We start from the raw sequence: 15,000 nt of genomic DNA, 5'->3' as shown, positions 1-15,000 counted from the left end.
CGTGCGTGCGTGCGTGCGTGCGTGCGTGCGTGCGTGCGTGCGTGCGTGCGTGCGTGCGTGCGTGCGTGTGCGCATGCCTGTACCTCTCTGACAGACAGCCACATGATGTAAATGGAGATGAGCTTTATGATGTGCAGTTCCAGGAGCCACCAGACGAGGCACTGCAGCTTCTGGACAGACATGACGAGACGCAGGAACAAGTCCGACAGACGATCCACCACCAACCTCCAGGAGGAACGCAGGTCTGGGCCAACAGAATAAAGAAATGTTTCATTATGGACATTAAAACATGTTCGGCAACAACAAATAAAGTGTGACAATTACTATAGTCTGGTTGCCACACTTAATAATAATAACTGTGCCAAAATGCAGTTTTCTATGCATTTCGGGGGGTTTTGGGTAGCGTGGCACTGGTCCAACTGCTCATTAGTCCGACCCCAACCTTTACCGCACGTTTTGACCCGGATTTTTGACCCGAAAGTTTTGGGCCGCACGGTGGGATGTGTTCCTTATTTAAATCTCTGGGAGTTCCGGCAAGAACTTCAAGCCACTTTCACCCCCGATTATATACTAAATATACTGACATAGCCTAGTAGCCAAAAAGTGAACCCGGACATGTTGAGTACACCAAGGTTTTATGTTATAAATGTTTAGTATGGGTCCCCAGCATGTAGAAACTGCCGGATGCTAACTTGCATATGTTGAGCAATTTTCATAATTGGCATAATATGTGACCATACCATTAACAACCTATAGAAGGCAAACTATTCAAAATTTCATCATGCTTTATCTAGCATGTGATGTGTCAAACTAGGGGGTTTTCATGAAGCTGAATCCATTCCAAGCATTAGTTTTGCAAAAAAAAACACTCATTGGGCTTAAAACGGCCATGCCCACTTGCCCAAATGTGCTGACATCATCAATTTCTGATGACGGCATTGGCCGTTTTTAGCCCAATGAGTGTTTTTTTGCAATGCTTGGAATGCAGCATCATGAAAACCCCCTAGTTTGACATGTCACATGCTACATAAAGCATTCTATAGGTTGTAATTGGTATGGTCACATATTATGCCAATTGCTCAACATATGCAAGTTAGCATCCGGCAGTTTCTACATGCTGGGGACCCATACTAAACATTTCTAACATAAAACCTTGGTGTACTCAACATGTCCGGGTTCACAATGGGGCTCTATGGGCTGGCTACTAGACTAACAATTAAGTCAACAAATGAAAACTAGACAAAGAAACGGTGGTGCTGGAGAAGAGATCCATAATACTGTAGCTGAGAAAGACAAGACATCTTATGCTTGGTTATGCTTGGTGTTGCACTCACACTGTAGATCGGCTGTTTCAAATCAGCATTCTAAATCAGGCAAAAACACATTTCAGTCGACTAAATCAACTGTAGGTTAAAATCGTATGATAAACTAACCTGAAACTAGACTAAAACTAAAACATTTGACATGACAAAAATTGTGATCAAAATTAATCTTTTAGAAACATATAGTGGTTGATACCAGCCTTCCTGTTCTCCAAAATATAATCATGGACATTAGACCGTGGTAAAGTACAATGACTGAATGAATGACCTATGATCCGATCAGACAGGGTTTCCTGGCCAAACATGCAGGAGTCTTCATCCTCCTCCCCATCCTCGTCTCTCCACTTCTCCTCCTCTCTCTCCTTCTCCTCTCTCTCCGTCTCTCCTTCTGTCCTCCTCTCATCTCCTCCTCCGCTCTTTAACTCCTCCTCCTTCTCCTCCTTCTCCTCCTCCGGACGGGGAGGTTTGACCAATGACAGATCGGCTAGACTCCCCTCCGAATGAACCAGCCTAGAGAGAGAGAGAGAGAGAGAGAGAGAGAGAGAGAGAGAGAGAGAGAGACCCGTTTTCAACCTACCCAGCATGGGGATGATCTTTACGTAATTTCCAGGATGTCTTCACCAGTTGAAATAATATAGCTTATTCTGGGCCAGATCTGACTAGTTATGATATGACTGTGTGTGTGTGTGTGTGTGTGTGTGTGTGTGTGTGTGTGTGTGTGTGTGTGTGTGTGTGTGTGTGTGTGTGTGTGTGTGTGTGTGTGTGTGTGTGTGTGTGTGTGTGTGTGTGTGTGTTACCTAGTAACAGTACTGTTGTGCGTGTCCACCACAGTCTTCAGGTCTGTCAGGTCAAGAAACGGCTGGTGGAAGTAATGAAGATGTAGAATACACACCTATGGTACACACACACACACACACACACACACACACAATTAAAGAACGGGATAAGGAAAACAGAAAAAATATATATTGTGTGCATGCATGCGTTCGTGTGTACTGAGTACTGACCAATAGGAATGCAGCAGGGAGAAATATTCTGCTGAACAGCACAGGAACTGAAAACTTCTCCAAGCCAAGATCCTCTAACCTGAACAGAAGATATGACCAAATAAGGGCCGATCCGATACTTTTCCGATACCGATACAGTATCTGGACATATCTAGTTTTGATGTATTACCATGTATTTTGTTCTTGCTTATTGTAAACAACCGGACACGATAGTGCCAGGAGAACAAACACGTGCTCCTTCCGATGTCGGGAAACAACAAAACACGTATGGTTCGCAAAGGCTTTCCGAACTAACGCAGAGAGTTCAGAGAGTCAGGACATCTGGAGAAAACGTTCTGAGACCGCTCATCAGATGATGGAGGTTCATGGTCCCCTTTTGTGCACGTACTGTATATGGAGATCTCTGTTATAGGTCTGTGTCCTACCTGTGTCCCTCTAGGACTACATCCTCCCGGTGGGGGCTCCTTACTGCCAGGTGATTCAGTATAGGATACAACAGCAGTGGCAATGTGTGGCCTTCTCTCCATACAATACGTGTACAGTACCTTCTGTATATACTGTATATGACAGGGGTTGACACTAAGGTCTCAGAGACTCTTGCCTGTCAGGCAAGTGTAGCCTATACAGGTCATGTCAGGCCTGTAGGTCATGTTCTACTCGCCCAAAGGTCATGCTCACTTTCCCGAAAAGCAAATCCATATGGTTGGTAAAATGTGCACTTGTAAAACAAAAGAATGTTAAATCAAATCGATAACTGCTGAGTGAATAGTATTGGCTATTCATGTACAACTAGCAGTTGCACTTTTACAAAGTGTTTTACAAAGTTGCACTTTTACAAAGTGCAACTTCTAAATGTACATGAATAGCCAATAATATTAAATTAAGACGGAATGTACTTGCCCGTCGGGCAACCTGGCAGCAAATTCCACTTGCCCAAACGTTTTATTTACTTGCCACGGGGAGTCGGGCAACCATTAGTGTCAACCCCTGTATGATGTACGATGGATTATCACAGACCCTAGCCATGCCAACCATGGACTGACTGCTTGTTCATTCATTATCACAGACCCTAGCCATGCCAACCATGGACTGACTGCTTGTTCATTCATTAGACAGACAGACAGACGGACGGACGGACGGACGGACGGACGGACAGACAGACCTGTGTGTAGACAGTGCAGTGTAATAGCTCCAGGTGGAAGGGGAGTTGGGGAACTGGAAGGTGTAGACCAAGATCAGGACGAACATGGAGTACGTCACCACGGCAACCCAGAAATACCTCAGCATGCTGCGCCAACGCTGGTAGTTTAACTGCGGAGAGACACAAAGACATAGACATGCGTGACACATGTTAGCTACTTAAAGGAGCATTCAGTGATTTGGGTGATTTGGAAAACCCCCTGGTCCGTCCCGGTAACAAGACGTGCACATGCACACACTACAGTGGGGGGACACGCGACAGGCCAACAGCACACACACCAAGGCCCGCCCCCGCTCGGTCGTGATTGGCGGAAGGCCCTTCTCTATCCTGATTGGATGAAGGCTTGACCACCTAGCCAAAAACGACAGGGAGGAACTCCTTATATGAGCCTCTATAGTAGGAAGGATTATCACAACAAAACAAAAAAATAAGTGATATTTAAATTAAGTGAAATCACTGAATATACCAGTGCTAAAGACGTCTACACATGTCTTATCAAATAAAACCGTCTGGAATGCTAGTGCGATGTATACAATCCATGACTCGAAAATCGAAATGGCCGCGCCCATTGACTCTTTGTCTGCTTATGTCTCGGATTCTAATCCCAGATTCCGATTCTAATAAAATTAGCGTTTTTTTTGGCCGTGCCATTGCAAGGTTTATGTTTCGGATATGACTTATTTTTTTGCCTCAAGCTAATTTTGTGCCTCAAGTAAATGGTTCTGTGATGCACAAACGGGTCCCAATCCACTGTTTGGAGAACAGTTTTCTCTGGAATCCTTTATAGGTCAAATAGATGTAGTAGTAGTCGTAGTAATATTAATGATGTATACCTGGTATAGTGCAGTACATCCCAGGAACATCACCATGTAGATGATTTTGTACATGACCATTCGTCCCTCGAAGCTGACGAAGAAGAACATGGTTCCACACACGTAGATCCAGTACTTCACAAACATCCTGGTCACCACGGCAACCAGCTCCTCCATCCCGTGCACTCCTAGCGCCGCTGCTCCCGGTAGCACCTCCTCCTCCTGCTGCTGGGAGCTCACCTCCCCTTTCTGGAGGAGGTGACCTGAAGGAGAAAACGCAACCCAGTCTTAATTAGTATTACTAGTCCATAACGGTTTGGGGATATGATATCTATGAGTGCATTGTGAGTACATTTCACCCAGGAGAAGGAGCGTCCGGGATCTGTCCTCTATCCTCTTTCCTCTGTCAGTAAAACCTACTTGAGTAGGTTAACAGATACTGTACATTAACCTACTTACACATTTGGGCGCAAATTCCGTCCTAAAAAATTGAGCGTGGAATATCTGCCACTTCCCTGTGCCACACCCGTTATGCGATGCTCAGCCAATAACAGCACACCTTCCAGCCAATCACGACGGCCAATCGCAGCGCCAATTTCGGCGTCATTCATGGTAATTTTTCCGTTATTATTACTAATATTATTAGTTATACAACATCGGTGGGTAAATTTGGTCATTTAAAATGTCTGTAGCCCACCAGGGGCTATGACAAGACTTTGAGGGTTGTTGTTTTGTGAGTTTATATTATTCGATTATTTGTATAGTTTTGCTGCTGTTAATAGCATATCTACCTCTGTTTACTTTGAGCATCGTCTTGATTTTTGGATTCTTCATTCACCGGTGTAAGATAAAGGAATGTTATACAAACAAAAACAATATCCTCGTATTCAAGACACCACGGTGTGAGTAGCCTAAACAAGTGTCTCCCAAACACTGAACATTTTTATGGGTCCCCTTATTTTTTGTTTCTTACATGTTTTGAATTATTATTATTATTTTAAAAGGAAAACCTTTCATGTATTTAAAACAAAATTCAATTACTTATTTTCCAGTAATTTCATGGAGAAATAAAAGAAAAATCAAAAGAAATTCCACAAATTAGAACACATATTTAAAAATGCCCCAAATGGACTCTTATGGGTCTGTAACTCTAAGAGTGTACACATGAAACCAAATGGACCCGTAGAGGTCCATTTGGTTCAATCTGTACACTCTCAGAGTTAAAGTCCCGTAAGGGCCCCATGGATGGAATTCTCGTATCTGACTTTTGTTTTGTGACACGAACGTGATGGACCACGTCTACATACGACATAAGAACAATACGCACGTCAGCCACGACACGAACGTGATGGACCACGTCTACATACGACATGAGAACAATACGCACGTCAGCCACGACACGAACGTGATGGACCACGTCTACATACGACATGAGAACAATACGCACGTCAGCCACGACATGTACGTGATGGACCACGCCTACATACGACATGAGAACAATACGCACGTCAGCCACGACACGTACGTGATGGACCACGTCTACATACGACATGAGAACAATACGCACGTCAGCCACGACACGTACGTGATGGACCACGTCTACATACGACATGAGAACAATACGCACGTCAGCCATGGACCACGCCTACAGTACATACGACATGAGAACAATATGCACGTCATGTTCTGTTGTAAGTAGGATAGGTATTTATAAGCTTTTAGCTTCTGCCTACTCCTTTTGATCATCTTCATGTTTTTGTTTTGTTTTTGTAACAGCTTCCATTCATTGTCTTTAAATATTGTATCTGAAACTGAAGGATGATCAAATAAACTAAACTAAACAAAACAAAACAAAAAACCTGGCCCTCTCAAGGTGGTACCCGGACCCGACATTGAGACACCAGGGCTGTAGACAGTCAGTCAGACAGTGTGAGAAGGAGACGGGTGTCTTACCTTCGCTGTGGACAGTGATGGTGGCCAGGTGTCCATCCGTCTGTCTCTCTGTCTGTCTCTCCTTCTTCTCTGTCAGCTTCTGACGCAGCAGAGCCCAGAACGTCAACAGACACACGATCTGTAACAGGAATGCTGTCATCAGTTTTTTTTTTCACGGAAGCACAGAGAAAACCTTTTTTTTATAAGATATGAAAAATGAAAAATCGCTGGCAGGGGCTGAATTTATATATTATTGTAACACATTGTATGGCAAGGACGTGTATACACAGCCGGTCAGCAAGTGGATTAATGAATGTATGTATATAGACAATATTTTAGGCCAATAAAAAAAGACTATATACCAAATTTCCCACAAGAAGCCTGTCGGCTGCCGGACTATTTCCCTGTTCAGTTAAAATCAGCATTCATCACCACCACCATCATTGCCATCGTGTCCTAATCATCTGTACAAAGCCTACTACATGAATAAACTACCTTGATACTGCTATCCTGTCTGGTCCTAGTGCTCTAATGGGTATGATGGTGTAGGGCTGTATACGTACGTATAGCCAGCAGACTCATTTATTAGCCAAAGATATTTGATATGGTCCTTCGAGCAGGGCACGTACCCCGCCACCAGATATGGACCAGAGTAGACAGACGGTAGTCAGCTCCCACTCTCAGCCAAAGAGTGGGGGTGGGTTTTGAACAGGGGACAGACATTGTGTAGTATCTGTGACTGCAGTGTACCTTGGAGGCCAGCTCTTTGAAGGGGACGTCCTTCCGGATGAACATCCCAGGGATGGGATCGACTGCCGGGAAGCTGTAGATGTACTGCAGCAGGAGCAGCAGGTTGCCGTAGGCGACCAGCCACGGCGACGACATCATGGTGTACCTGCGGCGGTCGCGGAGCATCCAGAGCGCGCACGACCACAGCAGCAGCACGCACGTCAGCCACGACACGTACGTGATGGACCACGCCTACATACGACATGAGAACAATACGCACGTCAGCCACGACACGTACGTGATGGACCACGCCTACATACGACATGAGAACAATATGCACGTCAGCCACGACACGTACGTGATGGACCACGCCTACATACGACATGAGAACAATACGCACGTCAGCCACGACACGTACGTGACGGACCACGCCTACATACGACATAAGAACAATATGCACGTCAGCCACGACATGTACGTGATGGACCACGCCTACATACGCCATGAGAACAATATGCACGTCAGCCACGACACGTACGTGACGGACCACGCCTACATACGACATGAGAACAATATGCACGTCAGCCACGACACGTACGTGATGGACCACGCCTACATACGCCATGAGAACAATATGCACGTCAGCCACGACACGTACGTGATGGACCACGCCTACATACGACATAAGAACAATATGCACGTCAGCCACGACACGTACGTGATGGACCACGCCTACATACGACATAAGAACAATATGCACGTCAGCCACGACACGTACGTGATGGACCACGCCTACATACGACATGAGAACAATATGCACGTCAGCCACGACACATACACCACGGACCACGCCTACATTCGTCGACCAAAACTATGACGAAAAATGTACTGACAATTTCATCAACAAATAAAAACTAGACTAAAATGTTAGGAAGGGAAGAGATCCAGTATAAGTCATTTTACACTTGGCTGCATGCTGAAAATAGCACATCTACAAACGCATTGCGCTGCGACGCGTTGTGAGCTTGTAGGTCCGCTATTTTCAGCAAGTGTATGAACAGTCATTACGACGGCATCAAGGCCTGCCAGAATACATTTTAGTCGACTAAATCAACTGTAGATTTAGTCGACTAAAATCTTATGATATTTAGTCGACTAAATCTAGACAAACACTAAAACATTCCAGGTGACTAAAATGTGACTAACTCTAAATTAAAACTATTCAAGAGACTATGACTAAAATTGAAATCAAAATTTGCTGCCAAAAACAATACTGCACAAGAACAATACGCACATCACCCACGACACACAGTATGTGATGGAACACGCTATATACGACATAAGAACAACAGACCAACCGATATTTTAACGTTAGTTAGTCCGATTCAGTCATCTTTTTTCTGTCTGTGAATTTAGCGGAGGAGGGATGCTCTTTCTCAAGTCTGCTCGGATGCAGACCTTACATGGCACCAAAGCTTGCTGTATGTCATTAAGCTACTTTCAGACCTGAATATATATATTCGCCTCGGTTCGTCCCGTTTGTACCACGCCAGGTTGTACCACGTTCAACGACAATTCGTTGAACGTGAACAATTCTCGTCTTTGCATTGACGTATGTAATTATGTAATTGCGCCATCCAAGTCTGAATGCACCTTTAGAATGCCTCATTCTACTGATTACTAATGTTGGAAGTTTGTAAAATGACCATTTAGAGACAACGCAGCACTGGAAGCGACTGGGGAACTGTTTAGGGCCATCACAGTGTATGTGTGCGTGTGTGTACTTTATGTGTGCGTTCACCATCATTGCGATCAAGGCACAGATGTAACTCTGTTTCATGAGGAAACGGAATGCAGTGGACATGGAACCTCTGCTCTCCTCCCAGTGGTCTGCTTCAAACACCGTGTCTGGAGGAGAGGAGAGGAGAGGAGAGGAGAGGAGAGGAGAGGAGAGGAGAGGAGAGGAGAGGAGAGGAGAGGAGAGGAGAGGAGAGGAGAGGATACATTCACTATTTGGGGGATTTGAATTACTTATTTGAAATATTTGGGGATAAAAACTTGGAAACACCAGACCAAACCTGATTGGTTGAGGGAGTAGTGATGCATGCAGTAATGGTCCAATCCCAGGGCTGTGTTCTGGGCAGGCGTAGCTACTGAGTACTGTGGAGAAGTATCGTGGCTCGACGTCACCAGCATCTGGGAAGTATTAGGAAGGAGAGCTCTGGTCACATGGAGGGACATACATACATTAATACAGTACACCACATACTGTACAGTACATTCAGTACACAGGCATATTTTTTGTAAGCATGTATGGGATTGTACGCATTGAGTGCTCTGTGGTTAAAATAATCAGTGTTGATTTTGACAGCAAACTTTGATTTCAGTTTTAGTCATAGTCTTTTGAATAGCTTTCTATTTAGTTTTAGTCACATTTTTAGTCTCCTGTACCGATTTAGCTTTAGTCGACTAAATATCATGTGATTTTAGTCGACTAAATCTACCGTTGATTTAGTCGACTAAAATGTATTTTGGCGGGCCTTGTGGTTAAACTTAGAATGACGTGATCGTTCAATCGTTCAAATTGACGAATAGATCTTGTAGGGAGTCCTGGACACAGCAATGGTGTCATACTGCATGTAGCGCAGCTTACGTCAGTAACCTACTTGAACCCAGCAAAGCCAACAGACAGACAGACAGACAGACAGACAGACAGACAGACAGACAGACAGAGATGTATACCTCAGTCGAGCTGCATGCCTCTTGAGTGGTCATCGCCTGAATGATAAATGTGCACGCACGCACGCACGCACACACACACACACACACACACACACACACACACACACACACACACACACACACACACACACACACACACACACACACACACACACACACACACACACACACACACACACACACACAATTTTCTTGATTAATTGATTTGATTTGTTTATTGACAACAAATATACATATCCACCAATTGTTCTTTGCTGTCTAAAAATACCCAAAGCCCTGAGCTTTCACAAAAGAATACCGTGCGCTACTGTGTCAAAAGCTTTTTGAAGGTCCTTCTCTGTGTGTGCGTGCGTGTGTGCTTGTTGTGTGTGTTCTCACATCTCCGCGTCTCCACAGCTCTCTTCTCCTTTCTGCTGACATCACGTCAGTGCTGATGTCATCAGTGATGTCACTACCGATGATGTCACTGGGTCCAGGTCCAGTCTCCCCTCCCCCTCCTCCTCCTTCACCCCCATTGGTCCACTGCTCACGCACACGCACACACACACGCGTTTGTATTACTATATACTTACATTTTAAGACAGCCGTGTGTGTGTGTCTGTGTGTCTGTGTGTCTGTGTGTCTGTGTGTCTGTGTGCGTGCGTGCGTGCGTGCGTGCGTGCGTGCGTGCGTGCGTGCGTGCGTGCGTGCGTGCGTGCGTGCGTGCGTGTGTGCGTGCGTGCGTACCTGTATCCTACACAGTGTAGCAGTGGTATAGTACAGCAGCAGCAGCAGCAGAGGTTGACAGAAGTGAAACCAGCTGAGTGTAGTGTTGAAGTTCAGCCTCCAGGGGGCTCCACAGTCCTCATCTACCACAGCGAGCATTCCAAACACACTGATAGCATGCACGCAAGCACAAGCACACACACACACACACACACACACACACACACACACACACACACACACACACACACACACACACACACACACACACACACACACACACTGTATAATAATGTTTGTCTTTAAAAGTCGCGATGCATTGAATACGCAGGGACCTTAAGGGAAACAAGCCCTGAGGGCTTATTTGGGTTATCCTTTTCGCATTCTTTTGTATAAATCTGTGTCACCGTGCCCTTTTTCTGTGCAAACTGTTAATAAACGATTCAATCAATCAATCATTCATGAAACAAAATAAGTAAAAAATAACAAATACAATTGCGGTGCAGGTGAGATAGAAAGGAGAAAAATAAGAAAGTAACAAACAGAAATTGTGATTTAAAAGAAATGTGCGTGTACACGCGTGTACATGCGTGTACATGCGTGCGTGCGTGCGTGCACGCATGCGTGTACCTAGCGTAGCTGTCATTGGCCGGGATGAAGTGATGGACAACGGGAAGCTGATACACGTAGAGGAGAAGCAGGTGACCGGCGGAGTAAACGAGTGAGCACACGCACACGCAGCTGAACAGCAGCACACTGACCTCCCCATACACACACCAGCACGTGCACACTCCCTGAAACACACACAGGTACAACAGGGACGAGAGAGACGGGTAGATGATGGCTGGGGAGGGAGGGAGAGAGAGAGAGAGAGAGAGAGAGAGAGAGAGAGAGAGAGAGAGAGAGAGAGAGAGAGAGAGAGAGAGAGAGAGAGAGAGAGAGAGAGAGAGAGACACACAGACAGACAGACAGACAGACAGACAGACAGACAGACAGACAGACAGACAGACAGACAGACAGACAGACAGACAGACAGACAGACAGACAGACAGACAGACAGACAGACAGACAGACAGAGAAGGACAGCAAGAAAAAAGAGAGAGATTCAAAATGATTATTCAGTAAAACTACTGCAGCATTTATTGATCTGTGGCCGATAAAAAAAAACACCTTCTACATTACAAACGTTTTATGAAAAATGTCAATGTTGTATTCAACAGGGTTGTCCCGATCTGATCACGTGATCGGAAATCAGGGGCCGATCACGTCATTTTCAAATGATCGCAATCGGATCGGGAGCAATAAACGTGATCGGGTCATCCCTAGTATCCATATCATGATATATATCTGTGATTTTGGATATTCAACTATTGTGATAAATAGTGTCGGATCGGGAAAAATCAGTATCGGTAGATTCTCAAAAAAACGTATACATTGATTCATTGATTGGTCGGATGTCCTATACCTGTCAACCCCAGCAGAGCGGTCAGGAGAACCTTCCCTCCCACCGTCGTCATGATGTCACCAAGCAGCTGCCGGCTTCTGGACGCCAACAACACCAACGGACCAATCAGGTTGCACTTGGTGTCCTCCTCCTCCTCTGCCTCCGCCCCCTCACCAAGAACAGAGTCCTCCTCAAATATCACCTCGTCCTCTCTCCTCTCCTCTCTCCTCTCGTCCTCTCTCCTCTCGTCCTCTCTCCTCTCCTCATCTCTCCCCTCCTCCTGTTCGGTCCTCTCCTCTCTCTTCTCCTCCACTCTGCTCTGCTCCTGGTCTCTCCTCTCCACCTCCTCCTGCTGGTAAAAGGCAGACAAAAATGACTATTTTAAAGATGGAGTGCTGTGATTGTTTTTACACACTAAAACATGATCATCAGGTATAATTATTATAAGGAGGAAGAATATTTTCTAAAAAGTGTGTTTCTTAAAATGTCGTTATTATATGGACATGCCCACCAGTTCGTTAAGTATAGTGTTTGTGCTGCCATTTGGGTGTATGAAACAAATAGATGTGAATTATTGTTTTGAGAATACTATGTCGTAAAGAAAAAACAATAAACATATGTTTTAAAAAAAAGTATGCCTGGTTTGTCTGGTGGGTGGCGATGGGTGGTGATCCACCTGAACTGAAGCCGCACCTACAGCTATGGTTGTACGATGAAGGGGAGGGGTTAGAGGAGGGGATGATATTGTGATGTCACTATAGCACTGTTTTGTTCATTGGCATGTTTGACTGTCAAGGTTTCAGCCTCCAGGAAGAACTGTGTCCGCTGGAAACCATGTACTGTATCTCTTAAAAGTGATAAAAAAATCACACCTGTGTGAAGTGAGTGGTGCAACTCAGTGTGTGTGTGTTGGGGGGGGGGGGGGGTGGCGGAAGTTCGGAACGTACCCAGGGTGCCGGCCCGATTCCGGCGAGCCGGCCCGCGTCCAAAACGGTTGCTGTTTTCATGCTCAGACGCACCCAGCCAGCTACCCAGGCAGGCAGCCACCCACACACATAGCTCCGTAAGGGAGTGGTTGCACCACTCAAAAGCAACCATGGCCATACTGACGTTGTTTTCAGCGATGGCACTCAGCTGTGTTCATTGTCCATTAATTGTCCATTGCGCGCAGGACGGTGCAGACATGTCGGGGGCATGGAAAGTAGGGGGGACTAATATTTACGGTTCTGTGCCCATCGGTACGCAACTCGAACAGCGCTGAGTGGGCTCTGGTGGCCGTCGCAACGCTCGGCACGGCGACTCGCTCGGCTGGGCCTCACGTCATGGAGGTCCGTCATGGTCACGGTCATGGTCACAAAAAGCAAGCGCTCCCTAACGTGTCAGTAGTTTCACTTGCCGTGTATGTCTGGTTATCACATATTGGCTTCTGATCACGGACATATTCTTGATTATAGGCTGATAACATTCGAAGCCAAGCGGCCGCTTGGGTATGGGTCAGAAGTCGGAACTATTGTAATTGCCGCGTGTCTACAGTATGTGAACATGGAACAAATGTACCTGTATGGACGCGTGAGGACACAATCAGCTTTATAGTTAAAAATCAGTCATTATATGCATTGAAATTACATTCTAAAAATCCATATTGTCTGTCGCTGTTCTCCCATATTGAATGAACCGCACTTAGCGCTAACAGCCAGGGACTGGTTATTCTGGTGGTGATCGTACACACACACATGCAAGCGCACACACGCAAGCACACAGTCAGTCAGTCAGTCTGTCTGTCTATCTATCTATAACTTGTGCAAATTGGGTCCGGCAGTGCAGATCTCTAGTGAACCATAACATTAGACCAATGTATAATGTACCTCCACGCAGACCTCCTGTTTCCCTCAGGCTCTTTGTTAGTGTGTGTGTGTGTGTGTGTGTGTGTGTGTGTGTGTGTGTGTGTGTGTGTGTGTGTGTGTGTGTGTGTGTGTGTGTGTGCGTGCGTGCGTGCGTGCGTGCGTGCGTGCGTGCGTGCGTGCGTGCGTGCGTGCGTGCGTGCGTGCGTTAAATGTCCCCTGCGTTAAACAGCGTTAACAATGACAGACAGTAATGCAGTTAGAGTTAAATGATAGCTTACTGAGTTACAGTGTAACAGACTACTAACTGCATTAGCACACAACATGAGACACCTTAATACACTTATAAGGACATCACTACGACATCACCACGACATCACAACGACCTGATGTCTGCAGACTAGACGAGAGGAGAGGGGAAGAGATCAGAACTTCCAGTCAAGTACAGAATTAGCCCTTCGCCAAATCCCGCCCCTTAAATTAAAGAGATTGTCCAATGCCAATCCAAATAGTTTAGCAACTGTTGTTATGGAGGTCAAGCTTTCACTACCTCATAGCTGTCAATACTATTTTGCATAGCTGTGTTGTTGAACAAGAAAGTTACACGACTGACCCACCCAGGTGATGGCAATAATACTAATGACCGTAGTCTTACCGTGCAACATGAAAACTCCTGTCGGGTTGGTCGTTAAATGTTGATTTCTCCCTCTGTCATTTCCTCGTATTTCTAGTTTATTCATGCAGATTTGTCCAGTGCATAGCCTATACTGCAGGCCTGGTTGACAAGATTGTGATGCTCTTGCTACTGAAATGATCAGATTATTTTATATGGAGAAATCCCGTCCCATTTAACATGCATCTCTATGGGGGAGAAGGACAGCTTGTCCTGTCTCCTCGCTGCTAACGTGCCTATTGGACAAGGACGGGTTGGGGAGGGACTTAACGTAAAGGGCTAATTGACTTCAAAACACTCACCATTACATACAAATAACTTAACAACCAGGCCCCCCGGTACACCTCTCTGAACTCATCCAACAACATGTCCCCCTCGCTCCCTCAGGTCAAGCACTGCCAACAAACTGGAACCCCACAGGTCCAAAAAGCGAACTTGGGGGGACAGGGCTTTCGCAGTGGCCGCCCCCCTCACTGTGGGACTCACTCCCAGCTCACATCAGAGTTGCCCCCGGCCCACCTTCGCCACGTTCAAAAGCACACTCAAAACCCACCTTTTCAGACTTGCTTTCCCTACATACCGTAACGACCCC

General features: G+C 45.8%; 2 protein-coding genes across 2 annotated transcripts in view; both read right to left on the bottom strand.

The window, feature by feature from the left end:
* Window positions 1-10,217, bottom strand: part of LOC306912668 (piezo-type mechanosensitive ion channel component 2-like) — a 46,579-nt gene extending 36,362 nt beyond the window's left edge. The window contains exons 1-12 of the mRNA XM_079489058.1: window positions 10,124-10,217; window positions 9,746-9,781; window positions 9,082-9,199; window positions 8,805-8,911; window positions 7,025-7,255; window positions 6,296-6,413; window positions 4,364-4,605; window positions 3,492-3,640; window positions 2,330-2,408; window positions 2,120-2,214; window positions 1,591-1,832; window positions 84-244 (exon numbers count right to left, since the gene is read on the bottom strand). Coding sequence (XP_079345184.1) covers window positions 84-244; window positions 1,591-1,832; window positions 2,120-2,214; window positions 2,330-2,408; window positions 3,492-3,640; window positions 4,364-4,605; window positions 6,296-6,413; window positions 7,025-7,255; window positions 8,805-8,911; window positions 9,082-9,199; window positions 9,746-9,781; window positions 10,124-10,165 — 1,620 coding nt within the window. The 5' untranslated portion in view covers window positions 10,166-10,217. The remainder of the gene's footprint in view (window positions 1-83; window positions 245-1,590; window positions 1,833-2,119; window positions 2,215-2,329; window positions 2,409-3,491; window positions 3,641-4,363; window positions 4,606-6,295; window positions 6,414-7,024; window positions 7,256-8,804; window positions 8,912-9,081; window positions 9,200-9,745; window positions 9,782-10,123) is intronic.
* The window catches only part of LOC306913250 (piezo-type mechanosensitive ion channel component 2-like), a gene marked incomplete at its 3' end in the record, with an annotated part of 30,930 nt that continues 26,094 nt past the window's right edge, over window positions 10,165-15,000 (bottom strand). The window contains exons 7-10 of the mRNA XM_079489840.1: window positions 11,916-12,096; window positions 11,081-11,294; window positions 10,506-10,619; window positions 10,165-10,267 (exon numbers count right to left, since the gene is read on the bottom strand). Of these exons, the coding sequence (XP_079345966.1) occupies window positions 10,165-10,267; window positions 10,506-10,619; window positions 11,081-11,294; window positions 11,916-12,096 (612 nt within the window). The remainder of the gene's footprint in view (window positions 10,268-10,505; window positions 10,620-11,080; window positions 11,295-11,915; window positions 12,097-15,000) is intronic.

Source organism: Electrona antarctica, assembly GCF_951216825.1.
Source record: "Electrona antarctica genome assembly, chromosome: 20".
Taxonomy (NCBI): Eukaryota; Metazoa; Chordata; class Actinopteri; order Myctophiformes; family Myctophidae; genus Electrona; species Electrona antarctica.
The sequence above is the reverse complement of the archived record's forward strand: the minus strand, read 5'-3'. Positions and strand labels throughout refer to the sequence as shown.